General features: G+C 41.1%; 1 protein-coding gene across 3 annotated transcripts in view; it reads right to left on the reverse strand.

Moving 5' to 3' along the window:
• sbf2 (SET binding factor 2) overlaps positions 1 to 18,935 on the reverse strand; it is a 107,703-nt gene that overhangs the window by 30,946 nt on the left and 57,822 nt on the right. For all 3 annotated transcript variants that reach the window (XM_080885023.1, XM_080885021.1, XM_080885022.1), the window contains 3 exons: positions 17,761 to 17,910; positions 11,605 to 11,673; positions 282 to 452 (listed from right to left, as the gene is read on the reverse strand). In XM_080885023.1, the coding sequence (XP_080741149.1) occupies positions 282 to 452; positions 11,605 to 11,673; positions 17,761 to 17,910 (390 nt within the window). The remainder of the gene's footprint in view (positions 1 to 281; positions 453 to 11,604; positions 11,674 to 17,760; positions 17,911 to 18,935) is intronic.

An 18,935-nucleotide genomic window follows, 5' to 3' on the forward strand; every position in this document is an offset into this window, starting at 1 on the left:
AGAAAATAAACATCTTAACAGCCTGCTCAAAAACTTGTTTTGACATTCATACCGTCTTTGAATGTAACTTTGCTAAAGAAGCCAAATGTCATGGTTTGTTGAGCTACTTAAAACCAAGATTGCTTTGAAAAGCATTATTTTGCATTTATATTCGGATATTTGCTTGAAAACTACATATTAGTAATAAATTATAATAAAATTATTTTCTCACTCTGATTTTTAGTTTAATAGACTTAAAATTGTTACAAAATGTGCAACAGTCCCTCCTATCCCTGTTTTACCTTTAACGTGGCGGTGACGCCCCCCTTTTCCTCCGGGGTGTTAAGATAAAGGGCTCGGATCTGGCTCTGTACTTCGCTGTAGAAAGTGGCTTCCCAGAACTGCTGGTTGGTCCAGATGGGATGGTCCTGTATGCAGGTGTAGGCAAACTGGTTCACTCCCGGAGCCAACTTCTACAAGGCAAAACGGAGATCACACAGTGAGGACAATGTGGACAAAAAAAGAGAAAAGAAGCAAGATTACACAGCAGGCTGTTTGGTGGTTAGTTTTCTATGTGGGGCTGATTTTTCACTGGATTTGTGACCGACACTGCATGTTTGTGTAGACACGCGATCTTGTGTAGAAAGAGAAAAGAGCCCTCGTGAATTTAAATCTTGGGGGTTATTAAATGACTGACTGATGGAGTAAAAACATAAAAAACAACCTAAAACAAACAAAAAAAGGATAGAAAAAAAAAGTTTATGTCAGCTCCGACAGTAAAAGACACTCACCAGATGTTTGACTGTCGGGCTTAAAAACAACGAATGACAGTCTCATTGTTTACAATTAAATATATGTTAGGACAGCAACTGCATTTCCTGTTTTCATAAAATTGAATTCATGTATCAACTAAAAACCTGACAAAGTCAATCAAATCCTTTTTCACCCCCCGTGAGGACAAACACACTGGAGCATGTGGCTCCACAGCCAAACAAAGGCACACAACTTCATTTTAAATTCTGATGGAAATCAAAGCGGGGACGCAAATCATCTGCGGTACTCGGCAAAAGTCTTGAATCAACCCTAAAGAGGCAGACTTTCTTGGAATTTGTAAAGTGCTCTTGAGCAATAGTTCCCCAGCTTTCTGAAAAGCTATCAAAACTTTTCTTTGGACACTGGCTGCTTTTTCAGTATTTTTCAGAAGAATTGAAGAACACCTTCAATTTTCAATCGAACAATGATTCCAAACACACAGACAATGGTGTAAAAGCAAACCTAGATAGAAATAAACGCTCAAGTGAACACCATCAGTCATGGTGTGGTCTCCCCAGAATGGAGATCTCATCATTACCGCAGCAGTGAGGGATCATTTTGAGAGAGAATGGAATTTAAAAAAGGCAGCAAACATCCAAAGAAGAGCTTTAAATGTCTTTCAATAAATCTGGCGATGTATTCCTGAAGGCCACTACTAAAGAAATTACAAAAAAAGTTTACCTAAGAGTTCAGGCTGTGTTCAAGCATAAAGCTGGTGATTCTTTCGTGCTTGTTAGAACTGTACAGACTCTGTTTTTGCCTGATTTACTGTTTTTTCAAAGTATGTTTAAACAGGTTTCAATAAATCATTATAATTTTGTGTGGTTCAAGACTTCTTACTGCATAAACACAATTATCAAGCCATGAAAATACACATTGGACTCAGGTCTAGAGCCTAAACGTTTCTCTTTTTGTTCTCCTGAAGATAAATACAAACGCTCCCCCAGCCTGAGCTAAAATATCCTGCATGCATTATTGGAGATATAACTTCTTAAACAGATAACAACTCCTACTGATGAAGCAGCACACGTTCTTGTGCCTACACTAGTGAAAAACAGTGTTGTTGTTTTTCACTAGTGTAGCCCAAGCAGTGAATCACCTGCTGCTTACAAAAACAGATTCTGAACATACTGTACCGTCCTCAGCACAAGACATGAACGTTGCTGCACACTGTACTGTAATAACACATGTTTAACCACGCTGGAAGTGGTGGGGAAGCAAAAAAATAAATCAATCACGCCACGAACAACACGATCCAAATACAAGCACGGCGTGCCATTAAATTATCATCACAAACCAACCGCCCACAACCGTCCACCTCCCTTCAAAGTCTGACAGCCATATGTAAGGCTGAAGGCTTTTATTAGATTAGCTTCTGAACCCTCCCCCTGAGCCGGACACAACACGGTGGTTTCTATTATCACTTTATAGTTTGCCTTTGAAGGATGAGAACTTTGGAGGTGGGGGTTACTGTAATTATAACAGACAGAACCAAAACAGTTTTATTCCCAGTGAAATGGGCCAGAAGCCAGAAGCCAGGAGAGCTGGGAGCTAATGCCCGCAGCTGCAAGCACATAGCACTGATAACACAAGTCTTTCTGGAGCTGTGTCTTGTTAGCGGTTTATGGGTGTTAACAGGTCAGCGGTTTTTCTTCATAATTCAGACAAATGTGTTTTTCCGCCTTAATAACACATGTAATTGAAGAAGAGCTGGCAGATATGTCTTACTGTTTAAAAAATGTGTAGGTTAAACCTCTTGAAAGAAAGAATCATTCTGACATGTTGACACACAACCGAAGCCGAGCCCTCCTCCGCTCGTCTAATATTAGATTACCCAAATGAAACCGCTTTTTTGGGAAACATGACTCTGCTGAGCGCAGCAGATTTTCATGAGTTTTCAAGGTGTTTAAAATAAGAAGCAATAACATCCTGCTGGCTGATGACAGAGGCCAAGACAGATTCAAATTATCACAATTTAGAACAAGAATGTGAAATAACAGTGTAGGTTACTAAAGGTCAGCTGTTGTTGTTGTAGCTTTTTACCCTTTATTTAATGTTTTAGGTGCATCATTTTACATTGACTCAAACCATGAATACTGCAGTTATATAGTGCAGCTCTGCAGTGGTAGTGCAGATCCCGCACTGGTTGGGGCATTTCTTTGTGTCTCCACAGGTACCTTCAGCCCCACAGATTAAAGAGGCAGGATATACCATGCAATGAAAGAACTGATATGATATTAAGATATACACTCACTGACCACGTCATTCCACCTGTTCAACTGCTGTTAACTCAAATATCTAAATTAGTCAATCTCATGGCATAAAAATAAACACTGAGGCCTGTAGGCATGGTCAAGACGACATGCTGAGGTTCAGATGGAGGATCAGAAATGGGCACAAAGGTGAATTAAATGACTTTGCTGAACTGCTGATGAACTGAGAATTTCCCACACAACTATCACTAGTGTTTACTAGTAAATGTCTGGAGTCAGTCTGCCAACTTGAGGTCAGATTGCCTCGAGCTGACAGAAACACAAGAGTAACGTCAAGTAATTCACCTGTTAAAACTAAGGTAAGAGCATCTCTGAATGAACAACAAGCAGACGGGCAACAGAAGTATAAAACCAATGCACCATCATCACCTAAGAACGGGAAACTGAGGCTACCAAAACAGAAGATTGATGTCTGATGAGACTTAATTTCTGCTGGTACATGGCATGTTATTCAGTTCAATTCAATTCAGTTTTATTTATACAGTCCCAAATCACAACAGCAGTCACCTCACGGCGCTTTATATTGTAAGGTAGACCCTACAATAATACATACGGAGAAAAACCCAACAGTCATATCACCCCCTATGAACAAGCGCTTTGGCGACAGTGGGAAGGAAAAACGCTCTTTTAACAGGAAGAAACTTCCGGCAGAACCAGGCTTGTTTATGGACGTAAACAATGGTTTAAGGCTGCTGCTGGTGTCATGTTGTCAGGTATATTTTCTTGCCACACTTATCCATCCCTTTATGACCACAGCGTACCATCTTGTGATGCCACAAAGTTCAAATGATCTCAAACTAATTTCCTGAACATGACACTGTACTCCAATAGAGTGACTTTGGACTGGGGTGGAACAGGAGATTCACATCATGGATGTGCAGTTGACAAATCTTCAGCAAATGTTTGATGTTGTCAAACAGTTTAATATGGACCAAACTCTCTGTTTTGAAGGCAAAAGGGGGTCCAATCCTTGTATTTTCCATTTGTAACAGCTCCTCCTGCAGGGCCTTGCCATCAACTGTTCCTAAATGATGCCTCAGCACTATGACACACAGTTTACCTGTCCTTCCATTTAAACCACTCGTACTAGACACAGATTTCACCTGACGCTTAAATGCAAGCTGCCGGAAGACATACTTGTAGACAACATTAGGATGTCATTATGAGAACACATGTAGATAAACTGTTTCTGCAGAGCTAAATTGATCACAGCTATAAATAAATACTGACAAATAGGAACAGAATAGCAGCCCCCTAGATGGTACTGTGTGCTAGCCTTTGTCAGTGTCTTGCAAGAGATGCTGCGAGGGAGTGTGTAGTTTGTGTAGGAGGGTCCGAGTGTGTGCGATTTGTTAGTGGCTGTACTTTCTTGACTTATCAGGAGTTTTGTAGGTCATTTCGACCCAGGTTGGCTCTTACTCATTTGTAAAGCACCAGACAGATGTGCAAGGAGGAAGGGAAAAGGGAAGGAGAAAAGAAAGGAAAGGGAGGAGGAAAGAATAGAAGGAAGCAAAGATGAAGGGAAGGAGGGAGCATACCACTATTAGCCCCATCTGGCTGTGTGATCGGTGAAGAGGAGGAATGCAGGGCTTGGTAAAAACAAGCTGAAAAAAACAAAATAAAAAAAACACAAGGGGAGACAGAAAGGAGAAAAAGCCGTGCACAAGTCACAGTAATTAGGCTATCAGGATTTAGAATCCCACTTTGAACTCTGATTTTATCCAGAGGTTCATAATATGATTGATAACCGCCTCAGCCATGCAGCGTTATGCATGTCCGCTGTCTCTGAGATGGTGAATGTTGTCGCTGAAGGGAGGACGCACTTGCATGCAGACTGCTATATCTGATACGTCGTCAGCTTCGGGGCAGCAACATTATTTACGGGCTTTGGAAGAATTCATAGCATTCCTGAACTGTTGATATAAAAACAATCATCATTTCTGGAGCAGCCTTGAGTGAGAATGCACGCTTGACCCGAACACAATCCATCTCCGACTTTTGCAATTCTTGCACGAGTGCGCGCATTGCGAGGAGAGCTACTAAAGTCGTGAAGCGTCTAAAAGCCTGCCTTCAAATAGCGTATTCAAGTCAAACAAACAAAGAAACACATGCCGACAGTCATACTAATAAACATGCCTATCGTGGCATCCACAACTGTGCAAAAACACAATGTACAAGTAACATAAATGTTCCAAAAGAAAAATGAAAACACAGATACGGTGAGGCATTTTGGAGATAGTCAGGGGTCACGGAGTACGTCATCTTCCTTGTGGGGACAAAGTGGAGAGCAGTTTGACAGAACGAGCTGCCAAATGCCTCCAGGCATAAACTCTGGATGAAAGAATGCTAACAGTCAAGTGCTCTTGTTGTGCAAGTCATCCAGTCTTGTGTTTGGGTTTTCAAACGGCTGCTGCATTCAATCTGCATTTTCCCCCACGCGGAGGCATTTAATCTGGCGACACATTCAAATGTCAGGAGAAAGGGATCAGGTGGGGCAGTAAAAGGGCAGAATAACACTTCCATGCATCAATGACACCCGTTCATCTCCTGATAAACCCACGTCTCACTAGACAATGCATAAGAGAAGACCTCGCCTTTAACAAATGGGCCGCTGTCCAAAGGCTGCGAGGCATTTAAATAAAATTTACCTGCACAGGCCAAATGACATGCATGATTTAGACTAGACATTCTGTAATATTTACACCGTTTTAGTGTGAGCAAAACATTCAGGGAGCGAGAGAGAGAGAGCGCGAGAGAGAGAGAAACCTTCCCACATTACCCGACCTGGAGACTCGAAGGCCGTGGGGACAGTGCCACTGTAAGCATGAACACACTGTGAGCCTGCCAAAGTCTGGTCAAGAATATCAAACAGGAACTTGACCAATGTCTGACTCCTAACCTTGAACTAACAGTCTTTAAAGTGCACTGTCTGAACAGAGGAGGGATAATTTTTACCCAAAGTTTGGCTTGTAGTGCAAAAGGAAAAGTTTTTTCCCCACAGTGAGAAATGTGCATCATTGATTAAAGTGTGCTTAGACTCTGACTTAAATGAAAACAAAAAATAGAAACTCATTTATCTTTGAATCATTTTATATCAAAATTGCAAAAATTCCTGCTTAGGAGACTCTTTCAAGACTGTTACAATGGAAATTATTTGGAAACTTGGAAAACCTTTTCTCATGCAACAATGGTACTGGACTGTTACACTTTATTGCAACAAATCAAACTTCGGCTGTGGCTACAATGTGGCTTGCCATCACCAGTGTGTGAATGTGTGTGTGAATGGGTGGATGACTGGTTGTGTAAAGTGCTTTGGGGTCCTTAGGGACTAGAAAAGCGCTATACAAATACAGACCATTTACCATCTAAATGTGTGGTTTATTGGGACTGAAGCCTCTCATTTATACAATAGGTGCCTTTTAGGTGAGCATTCATCACAGCTTTATTACACAATTATGGAAAGTCCTGCAGAAGGCTTACTAAAGCAGTATTACTCAGGACAAGATAAATGACATGCTCTTGTTGTTCTACGGGTTCTGAAAAACAGGAACACATCTTTACACAATTTTGAAAATATTCAGTCAACGGATCAAGGAATGATTAAACTGTGAGACCTCACCTATCTGAAGTGAGGACTACAATGTCATTTGATTTATTTTTGTGCTGGAGATGCTTATGGATAGACTTTGCTGCTTTCTGATGGTGCACTTATGTAATGAACTAAGACAAAAGCCTTCTAGGAACAGCTGGAAGCAACAGCCTGCCCAGACAGGTTAGTCTGAGTATTTCACAGACTCCTGGATTTTTAAACATTCAACGCAACCATCACTAGCATTTACAGCGGATGGTCTGAAAAAGAGCTTCAGTGGGCGGCACTGTCAGTCTTTTTGTGAAAATGTCTTGTTGATGCTAGAGGTCAGACTGCTTCGACCTGACAGAAAGGCACCAGCAACTCAAATGATCACTGGTTATAACTAAGGTATGCAAAGGAGCATCATCAATCATCAATGCACAACGCGTTGAACCTCGAAGCAGATGGACTACAGCAGCAGACGTCCGCAGCGAACCTGAACAATAAACGAAGGCTCCACTGGCTCACCAAAATTGGACAAGAGAGTCAGGTCTGGTCTTGATTTTTGCTGCATCATCTGAATGATAGGGTCAGAATTTGGTGTAAACAATATGACACACAACATCCATCCTGCTTTGTATCAACACTGCAGGCCTTTGTCAAGCTGTAATGGTGTGGGGGATATTTTCTTGGCATACTTTGGTCTCCTTAATTCAGAGGTTGGCAACCTGTGGCTGGTGAGCCATGGGTTATAATTAGGGTTAACCGTAACCCCCATTAGTACATATACTATATGTATTAATTTATTCTCTCCCATTACATCTGTCCTCCGTCAACCGCCTGTGTTTCTATAAAGGTTCCTTTGATGTTGAAGGCTGCCGACGCCTGCGTTAGTACCAACTGAGCATTGTTTACCACAAACTACCTGAGTATTGTTGCTGACCATGTCCACCTCCTGATGGCTGCTTCCAGTAGGAAAATGGACCATGTCACGAAGATCAAATTATTTCAAACTGGTTCCTTGAACATAACAATGAGTTCACTGTAGTCAAATAACCTCCACCGTCACCAGATCTCTATCCAAAAGAGCACCCCTGGGATGTGGTGGAACGGGAGATTCACGTCATGAATGTGGAGCCGAGAAACCTGCAGCAACTGTGTGATGCTATCATAAGAAAAGGTATTTTAAGATAATCCGGCCAAAAATGTGCAGGGGCTCTTCAGGCAAACACAACACTAAAACAAAAAAAACGTGACTAAAGGAAGGAAAACGTCAGGAGGAAGGAGACAGTAGCCTTTTTCAGAAAAGACATTTTGAGCAGTCACTGTAGTAATATTAGTAACAGTTTAATTACTACATCCACATGATTTACAGCTTTGGCATGCCACAGTGTCTTTATGTGAAAGCAAAGTAAGAGCATCTATCAAAACTCCTACATCATGTCTTTCTAAGATTGTGTAGGGTTGAGTTTAGATTGGCACTATATGAGGGTTGGGTGACGAATATATATCGACTATCGTTTTTCCAAGGACAAGTTATTTATTTATTTGCCCATGAGTAAGCTTGCTAATAATGATGGAGCTAATAGAAGCAGTCAGAAAAAAAATAATAACGCTGTTTTAACAGCACCCTCTTTCATCTGCGAGCAAATGCACCATCCTCAGAGTGCGCCCAAATGCTTGTTGATGGACCTGCAGACTCTGGTGATAGCCTAGCATACTCAGCCGAATGGTGGACACGTACGTGCTCATGCAAGTTAGTCTTGCTTGAGTACTTTACTCGAACAATACGTCTGCACAAGCGGCACACCACTTTGGTTACATCCTTAAGTTTGCCTCTTTCATCCCAAATTGGCGACTTTATATATATTTTTTAGTGCTGTCAGTGTTAACGTGCCGTCATCACCGATTAACAATTAACCCATCTGGAGCGCAGACTGAGTCAAAATCCCTGAAATGTCTCTATCAACGTTTTTCGGGCAGTTTGTCCAAAGTTCGTTCATTCTGCGCCTCAGATGGGTTGATTGTGTTAAAAATTTTAATCGCGTTAATCGTGATGACTGCGTTAACGCTGACAGTCCTAATGTTTTTTATGGAAATTAGTTTGTCCATGTTCGGACTTCTGTGTTGCACACGTGCAAATCAGTCTGTGCATGATTACATTGCTCCGCCCATCAAAAGGTCTGTGCATGCGCGAATATATTGCCCATCGTCGATTATTGGACTGACGATTGTCAGTTGGAAATTTTTTACATATCGCCCAACCCTACACTATATTAGAGATGGACCAATCCGATATTAGGTATCGGTATCAAAAATACTTTTTGATACAAGATTTTTCTTAGCTGCACACACAAATGTGGAAATAATGAATAAAAATATTAAACATGTACAGAAACATGTGAAACAGGGTATGGAAATCAATTGTGAGATATCAGATCATGCATGCCTCACAGTCCCCACCCAAAATGACAGCTGCTGCCATGCTCCATTACCACGCTTTGTTTTTCTCACATTTCCACTGCATGATCCTTGTTTTAGAGATTACAGACATTTTTGGCAGATTCCTTCGTGACCTCACTTTACTTTTCCCCCTTTGGATGAAACACAGCTCAGTGCTGTCATTAATTCCAATCATCTGTAAACAACAAAGAAAAATGGCTTTCTCTAAATGTCTTTACTTCTAACAAGCTGCATGTGCCACAAAAGGCATTATTTTTAATCTTCTAACTGAAAAGGGAGGAAATCGCTGCAGTGTGTGGTAACTGTGACTTATGATCAGCTAACATAGTTGAGACAGAAACCACTTTGTAACGAGAAGTAATTTTACATGAGAGAAAGTTTCAGTCCTGGTGGGTTTGAAGAGAAACGAGAAAAACAACAAATATCAAACAAAGTTACATCAGCCTGTGGCATGTGAACTGAATAAGTCATGTGGTGGCACAGAGCAGGCCAGTTCCCAGTCCAGCCCATCAGGGTACAGCACTGGTATCCAACAAAAAGCCAGTGTGGACAGTTGTGTCTGTTCCTATAGCAACAAGTAAGCTGCAAGGACATAGTTGTGGTTGATTAGATGATTTGGAAACCAAAGGCCACGGCTGGCTTTAAAATACTGTGTGCTTCTAGCAGGGGTCGAAAAGTCAAGTAAGCAGTTCTTTCTCTGGTTATTCCCTGTGTAGAAACTTCTCTATTGTGAAGGCAATGTTAAGTTAAGGTCAACTACCACTTGAAACTCTTGGGCTGCCAGTAAAATTGATGATTGAGAGGTGTGTGGCGTGGGTCATGGGAAAAAAGAAGGTTCACTGACATGGACAAGCATGTAACAGACGCTGTATCCAGCTTGTGGTTACATTTTGACTGACATGCATCTCGCTACCCAAATATCTTCAATAAAACTAAGACAAAGCTGATATATCTGCATTTTATTAGTCGAAATCCGCTGTTACTGCACTTCACTGTTTATGCATTATCACACTTGCGGTGGCAGTTAGGGCAGGGCGAAGACAAGGGAAATGGTTAACAGTTCAGTTCCTTAAACCAGCTGTGTACACAAGCCCATCTACTATTCACAACAGCCAGCAAGAAACCAAAACAGAGAAATTCACAAGACCTCCAAAGTGGAATTACAGACAGTGATGGTCCAAAATACTGACAGGAACTGCCTTGTTTAATGTAATCCCCAGAGCTGATCTGTTCAACAGGAGTCAATGTTTGCAGGTTCAGTTTGATGAGATTTAGGAGCAACATATTTAACATGTTTAGGCTGACAGGTTTAAAAGAGTCCAGTCCGGTACCATCTGTCAATGCGCTGATAAGCTCAAATCAATAATTTATCTAAGATTGTTTTAAATATTTAGAGACAGTAGTTTCACTTATTAAACTAGACTATATGCATGGCTAGAAACCACAGGGGGTAAGTGAATATTTGCATACAGCTGTGTGGAAAAAGAAAGTTCCCAGGTATTAATGCAGTCATGTGAAAACCTAAGCACACTCCTTGATAGATTATATTGTAAAACCACCTTTAGCAACAATAGCTTTCAACGTGGTTGCAAAACAAGCCCAAATAATCAAATCACCCCTTCACCACCGTGGTTAGCAGTGGGTAGGTGGTCAGGTGTTTCTGCTGATATGATGGATTTCTCCATTTTGGTCTAACTGTCCAAAGGACATTGTTCCAGAGATCTTGTGGTTTCTTCAGATGCACTTTTGTAAACCTAAGTCGTGCTGCTACACAATATTGTCAACAGTATTTTTTCTTCTGCCTTCACAAGCTTATGAATTCAAGTGACATGCCATTCTTAATATAATCTTATGATGTTTAATATGATATTGGCCCTCGCTTTGCAGCTATACCAGCTTCAACTCTTCTGGGAAGGCTTTCTACAAGGTTTAGGACTGTGTTTATGGTCATTTTTGACGATTCTTCCAGAAGTGCGCTTGTGAGATAAGATGCCGATGTTCGACGAGAAGGCCTGGTCTCCATTAATTCATCCCAAAATTGTTCTATCGGGTTGAGGTCAGGGCTCTGTGCAGGCCATTCAAGTTCTTCGACACCAAACTCACTCATCCATTTATGAATCTTGCTTTGTGTATTAGTGTCAAGTCATGTTGAAACAGCAAGGGGCCATCCCCAAACTGTTCATTCGTCACTCCAGAGATCACGTCTCACTGCCCTAGATTCCAGCGGTGGGGTGCTTTACACCACTGCATCCAACACTTTGCATTGTGCTTGGTGATATGAGGCTTGAATGCAGCTTACTTACTATATCAATTCTTATCGAAGCATCAAAGGTTTGCCTAGTTCTTCACAGGACTGCAGAAAGCCTGGGGAAACTTTCTTTTTCACATAAAAAAGTTAAACTGATCCCTTAGATGATATAGACGGCATTGAGAAAACAGGTGGAGCAAAAGATTTACATTCAAGGCACACATTTCTATGCTTTGATAGAATTATTATTTCCTTACCCTGTAAAATGCTGTTGACAGGGGCAGCAGTGCAGCAGCCACCGTGAACTCCTCAGAGGTGGAGCAGTCCTGCGGGGTGAAAAGTAAGAGAGAAGTGAGAACAGGGCAGGAAACAAAGCATGGTGCGAGACTCGGAGAGAACATCTTTTCAACCCTACTATCATCAGGTTTGATAACTTTGTGTGAAAATATTTTATGATGTCAACACAATTTTAAATTGCACAACAACAGCAGAAACATGGTCTTTGAGGGCTCTGCTGATCAACAGCTACAAATTAGCAATGCAGAAATGTGACTTTGGGAGAACTTTGGGTGGCAAAGAATCCATCTTCAGCATTTCTAACGTCCTGTTACATAAAGACACTGTTCTGTTAAATGTCAGGGCAAAGCTCAAAACTAGGCCTGCCAAATCCCCTCACTCTGCTCTTTTGCACCGTTATGACATATGCTTTCAATCTTCTTATATAATTCCTGCCTTGACACGACTGTCAAGTGTGTCCCAGTCTTCAATTTATTGATATTGATTCAGCTAGACTGCCATACAAGGCTAATTAAAAAAATAATAATCACAAAATGTTGCGTAAAGTGCAGTTATTTTGGCCATTAATCAAGCATCCACGACCAGCCAGAAAGCAAATTCAATTTTCTTTTTTTTATAGGTGTTTTTTTTTTTATTTCAAAAGGGATTGGTTGAAAATATTCCCTCTTTGACATTTACACACCATTCCAATGAGTCTCTGTATCTGAGACTGTTTCAGGTCAGAGAGGCGGTGCTTAACAGCACTTTTAAAAGGATGGCATTAAGACAAAAAAATCACTACACGGGAGGCTGAAGGTGGGAGGCGCTTAGGGGCCCAAACTAAACTTTTCTTACACAGACCATAGAAAACAATGGGGAACAAAAGAAAAAGAGTTGAGTTGGACTCAAAAGTGCTTCACCCACAGGAAATTGGTACTTATGTGCAGTAAGCTTTGTTGGGATTTATTCGTTGAACTCTGCAAATGAAAACAGCCAGAGGAAACTTGATTTAAGACCATGTACAAACAACAGCACTGATTTTGACCTTGTGCCGCACCGGATAACCCCGAGTCATTAAAAAAAACCCCAAAAAAACCCCTGTATGACAAATGTTTTCATATTTAATGTATTGGTTTTGGACCAACGTCACGTGAAAACGAGACTCTTAAAACCATGACTGTGTTCTTCAAAAACAACATACTATCAGAGTGCTTCATTTTGGAGAGGGAGATAGGCGGAGGAATGCTCCACTTTCTGATAGTGGTCTGTAATGGGGGGCCCTCTTGCCGCCACTCCTGAAAATGCGCACAGGCAAGAATGTACAAAGGGGAGAAAATGCAAAACAAATGAAAGCCAGTGCCCCCCCGTCGACAAAGCAACACAGTTTCTGCTTTAGTTTTCTTGTTGCTAGTTTTTTTCCTTCTTCTTTGCAGTCATTGGGGCTGTGGTAAAATGTTCCAGCTTACTGGAGCGGCACCAAAGCATTGTTTACCCAGCATCCTCGACAAAGCTGCAGGTCACTGGAGTTCATGGACCCCAGACAAAATAGAACAACAAGTGGAAATGCACAGGCAGAAGAGTGTGACTATTTTACAAATGAGTACTCTTCCAAGGAAAAAAACAGAAATTTAGCGGTGACCGGAGCCTTTTTAACCAAAATGGTCCAAGAATGGCTGGAGGTGGGAAAGGGGAGGGGTTTAGATACTTCACCATATCACCTTTCATATAAAGAAGACTTAATCGGCTTCACTTAAGCCACACTTAACCTCCACCTTAATCTCCTGTGAGCAGCCAGAGAAGATAAGTGACAGCTCAAAAGCTTTTGAGGTCGAGTAACAAAGTGAAGAGATAGCAGTGAAATCTCCAGCAGATTAGACTGAATGAGTGCTTGTAGTCCATCAAACACTTGACAAAAAGTTACTGCATTAAGCACTCAGTCATTCTCACAGCGTCCACACGGTTCATGGTGGGGAACTCGTCCTTAACATATGTTATTTGGGTTTTCAAGAATAGAGGGAGAAGAAGATGTTGCGGTTTGCACGGACACCCTGCAGCCTCCATTTCCTTCCATTATTTACTATGTGTCTAACCTTTTTCCCTCATTCTTTAGCCTGCTGGAGCTATAACAGCGAGGATGACTAACACCGCTATTCTGTTTCAGACACGTATGCACTGGACAAACACAAGGAGGCTGTCAGCATGTGACACAAAACGCTGTAGGATGTGAGCAAACACTAACTTCCTGTGTTAGCACCTTCCAGGAAAGCTGTGGGATGACACTTGTGGCATGCATTTATGAGACTTTCACGGCAGAGGGCAAACAGAGCAGCGCCTGCCTCATAGCCTATTACTGTTAATTGCGTCTGGAATTACGAATAGGAAAAGGAATTAGGCAAAAATAAGCAACATAGCTGACATTTGTGTCACCCGGATGAGCAATAAACAGAAATTCCGTAGTGAAAGCAAGATATCCGATTAGCACTGATGTTTACCTGGCCACACTGGTGCACATCCTTGAGAAACATTTATCCGAACATGGGAATGATACTAAGTACAGATTCCCAGTGACCAGTGAGTTACATAAGGCAGTCCATTAGGACCACTAAGGCAGACAAGAGGGCATTTTCTCACAGCAAGAGACTAATTTATGAGCTAAATAATGTACAAATGTAATCACTAATAACTATTAATGGAAATGTTCAAAGTGATTAAAGTGCAGCGGGTAGAAATTAAGCTAGAGGGGGTGGACGGGTGAGGGTAAAGGGTACATCAGCGTTCATCAGCTCAGATGTGGCAACATGCAGTCCATATAGGACAGTTAGATGGAGTTCACCCTCCACCCGACAACAACATCTATGCTTAATATGCATTACTGTACACTTTTCCATGTCACACGTTTGAGGTCGGGATCATAAATGACGCATGGACTCTGCGCCGAGGCGATCTCTTCCCATAGACCTCGGACTCTGACACCCTCTCACAGTAAACCTCCATTCGGAGCGTGTCCGTGAGCACCATCATGACGCTGCAGGCCATGAGAGAGCAGAGCACAGAAGGCTAATAATCCTATCAGACAGGAAATGGTTGGAATGCCAGGACACATCCACAGCAGGGCTTGTTCCCCCACATGGTTTGCGCAACTTTTACTTCTAAATGCTAGAGCATTGACCAGCGCATGCACGCACATGCGCACGCACACTCATATAAATGAGCAATTAACATAAATGCCTCAATAAGGGGGGTATTACTCATGGCAGAGAAACACAGCAGAGATAAGGCCAACAACAGATGTTTAAACAGGAAAAAATGCACAACTGTAAATTTCTTACAGACACTCACAGATTGTTAGCGCGCCTAACAAGATAGCCAAAGAAAGAAAAGCTAGTTCATACATACTTCCAAGGAACAGTTTCATCTGATTCCAGCGCCTCAACCTTTAGCCTACTCTGTGGCGCACACATCCTGCTAACTCTTTCAAAGGAAAACTCTGATTGTAACCAGAAAACAGAAAAGTCACACAGCCGTTGACAGTTTAACGATAAATCTTGTAAGTGGTTTCTTAATGATGATGTCACTGCAAATCAACGTGTCAGATCAACACACGCGCCACAAATACTGAGGCGGCATGTGGCTGTCATCACACAAGAAGCATGAACATTTTTTGCAGAATAGGTCACTTTGGCTTTGTGAAGCTCTGAAGGACCTTTGAACACGCACACACAGACACAATCCGGCCGGCCGCGGCGCGCTCTGTGACATCTTTATGGGGTCCTTGTTTTGCTGGGTATTGAAACAAAGGTGACGTAGCAGAATTTAAAAGTAATAACTGGCCCCACATCTTAAAATGTATATTTAGATGCCAGACGAACACAAGACCGAGAGCTGCAAGCCAACCTGGCTTTGAGACCAAAAACAAACAATAAAATCTTTAAAAACAACAATAAATGATTCTAAAATTTTTAGAGAAAGGCTAATTACATACTTTGTTGCAATTCATCAAAGTGTACTCCACGTCTATATTTGTGAAATTATTACTTTGTCCTTTGGGGTACTAGCATTTCAGCAAACATGTTTTGTTTATATTCTTTTTAAACATGTTCATGTCTAACATGTAGTTTACAAGAGCAGAACAAATGAAAATAGTGAATATTAGCACAACTTGGATGTAGGTTTACTTGCTTGAATTGCAGACAGCACTAAAGATACAGATGACCTATTCATTTTCCTAGAGCATACCTGTTCAACAGGTTCATTTGTTTGGGTGAAAGAAAAATTTAAGCCCAGGTTTGCAGATTTTGTTCTGATGGTGAAGACCAAATGACGCACCAGCTTTCATGTAACAACATGAAACAACATGAAAGCACGCGTTTGATTTATACTTGAGATAGAATTGAACTAAAGAGGCTGTGCAAACGAGATTTTGGTTTTATAAAGCCTTGGTAAATGCAGACCAGCGATAAAGTCTCTGATCCTGAAAATGAAGACAACCAAATGCCAACAAACTACTTTTCTCTTCCTGTTCTCGAAAGGCCAAATTCATCAAAACTCCATTTGAACAACTCTGAAGCAACGTGCACATTTTGCACGTCCCTAGCAGATGGTGGGATTAATTGGTTTTCTGTTATTTGGGGGGGAATGACTGGAATCTCAAGTCACTCTATAAATGCTGTACTTTTTGACTATTGCTTACATTTTTAAAATCCCTCAGATGGGTTTATTCACACTAATAAAACAAGTGGAACTACCAATTAAGACCAACTGCTCCGTTTGAGTAAAGCTTTACAGACTTTTTATAAGCTGCAAAAAAACAAACAAAAAAACAACCACACTACGTACTTGCTTTGACAAAGAGCTGAACCACCAGGAGGGCACGAAGAAGACACAAACACAGTATCTGATTAACATTGAGAAGCATTGTTAGGTCTTATAGGTCATAAGTCTCATGACACAAGGCCAGACAGTTGCAAATAAAGGCAAACTTTATATGGCTTCAAAGTAGATGTGCCTGATCACAGCTTTTACTTTGAAGATGAACTTTCTCCTTTTCCGGTTTGCATAGCATTTTTTTTATAGTTTCACGATGGCGTGGAGTGTTTTGCAAGTTTTTGCAGACGGGATGGCATCTTCCATGAAAACCAGCAACTGCAACCTGCTAGAAACAAAACAATCACAAGGCCATTTTGGATGCACTACTGTGTACGTCTTTACGACCAATTTCACGCTAAAACTACCAACAACCACTCACCAAACAGTGATGGGATGCACACGCGACTGGAGGTTACCAGCAGGCAAGGTCACTTATCGGTCTTCAAACTTGCATGACTGGGTCTTACCGATTCAATTTCACAGCGACTGCAAGCAACATCCATTGAACAATCGCAGTCTATTGGGGAATATGCATTCTTCCCTCGTGACCAGGGTTTACTAAGTGGTCGCCAACATGTCCCTAAGCCTGTGTGAGACCTTAAGCATTACTATCTGACTCTCTACAGCTAATCTTTTAAACTCATAAAGTCTACTTTGTGATACTGAACTAAAATATTTACATGGATCTGAAAAACATTTTCCTGTATATCAGCTTTAGAAAAAGTGCTTTGTTAAAATAAATCTCAATATTTTGTGGGAATAACACGGTAAATTTGACATTCACAGTTTGGGGACGACAGCACTGAGTGTCTCAGTACAATTTCAGACTTGCATTGTAAGGAGGAAAAAATGCATTGCTTTATAAGGCCACACAGTCTCTAAGCCATCAGGTTTGTGTAGTTCATTCATTATTTACTTATTCACCATCGATTTTCTTAGAATAACAGAAAAGCTCGTAATCCAAGATGATGTTTAAATTGACTTTTTTGTTAAAAGCCACAGACCAAACCCAAATCTGGAACAAATAAAGACTTTACAACATTTCAGTACTTTAAACAGTTGATTGATTATCAAAAATTCAGGTATTTAAATTTCTCGATTAGTTGACTGATTGTAGAACGTGACCCCCGCATTGCAGGGGGGAAAAAATCCAGGCTTTTCTAAGGCTGACTGCTTCTTCCTATCTGCATGGAATATTACTGTGCATGTTTACAGTACAGATGTAACAGTCTGTGACTTATGTTGGCAGGTTTATCTGTCACGTCACTGACCTGAAGGGCACAGTTCATCATACGAATGATGTAGTCAAACTGTTGGTGGTCCAGTATGGCGCGGTTCTGCTGAACATGGAGACTGAGCTCCTCAGTCAGACATTGGCGGGCTGCCTTGCCTTTCAGCGCACGCAGTGCAGCCGGCAGCGTCTGTTAAAGTGAAGAAAGAGGGAAAGAAGGTTTTAGAAAGAAGTAACAGACCTGTGAAGAGAAGTCAATTAGCACAAGAAACAGGAAACTATTAGTAATTTAAAACTGTTAAAAAAACTGAAGACAGGAAACCTTCATTGTATAAAGTATTTGTCAAAAGTGACATTCACTACAACAACTACAGGAGCACCTACGGTGCTATGAAAATTATTTGCTCTTTCCGGATTTATTATGTTTTTGCAAAGATAAATAAATATAAAATGCTGTTTCTTGCAAACCTATCTGGCCCTATGTGAAAAAATAAAATTCAAGCACACTTGGGTTATGCAGCAGGACAATGATCCGAAACACAGCAGCAAGTCCACCTTCGAAGTGGCCTAGTTAAAGCCTGGACTTAGTTTAAACAGGTCCTTCATGTTGGAAAACTGTCCAATGTGGCTGAATTTAAACAAACCTGCAAAGAAGAGCGGATCAAAATTCCTCCACAGTGATGTGAAAGAGTTATTGCAAATGCTTGATTACAGTTTTTGCTGCCAAGGGTGCCGCAACCAATTATTAGGTTTAGGGGGTAATTTTACTTTTGTTTGATGAGCTGAAACATTTAAATGTAACAGATTTCCAAAAACAAACAAACAAACAAAAAAACAGGAAGAGGATAAACACTTTTGCACAGCACTGTATGTATGTCAAAGACTTACAAGTTCACGGGGTGTTCAGAGAATTCCTGCTATGCATTTTTACCCTGTGTGCATGCAGATGCAGGTTCAGGTTATATAACTCCTGTATGAAGCTATAAGGATACATAAAACAACTGGCACTCATCCCATTTTAAACACACTGGAGTCATATTGGACTGAATGCTCACCTATGAACTCCTACAGATGAGGCTGTAGTGTGGAATATAACTTTGAGGAAAGATTCCTGTTCAGCATAAATACTTGCAGGAACAAACAGATCAGACAGGAATTGATCAATCCCAGTTGTAATTATTGCTTGGCAGCTTAGCCTGGCACAGGGATGCAGAA

The sequence above is a fragment of the Rhamphochromis sp. 'chilingali' genome, assembly GCF_963969265.1.
Source record: "Rhamphochromis sp. 'chilingali' genome assembly, chromosome: 6".
Taxonomy (NCBI): Eukaryota; Metazoa; Chordata; class Actinopteri; order Cichliformes; family Cichlidae; genus Rhamphochromis; species Rhamphochromis sp. 'chilingali'.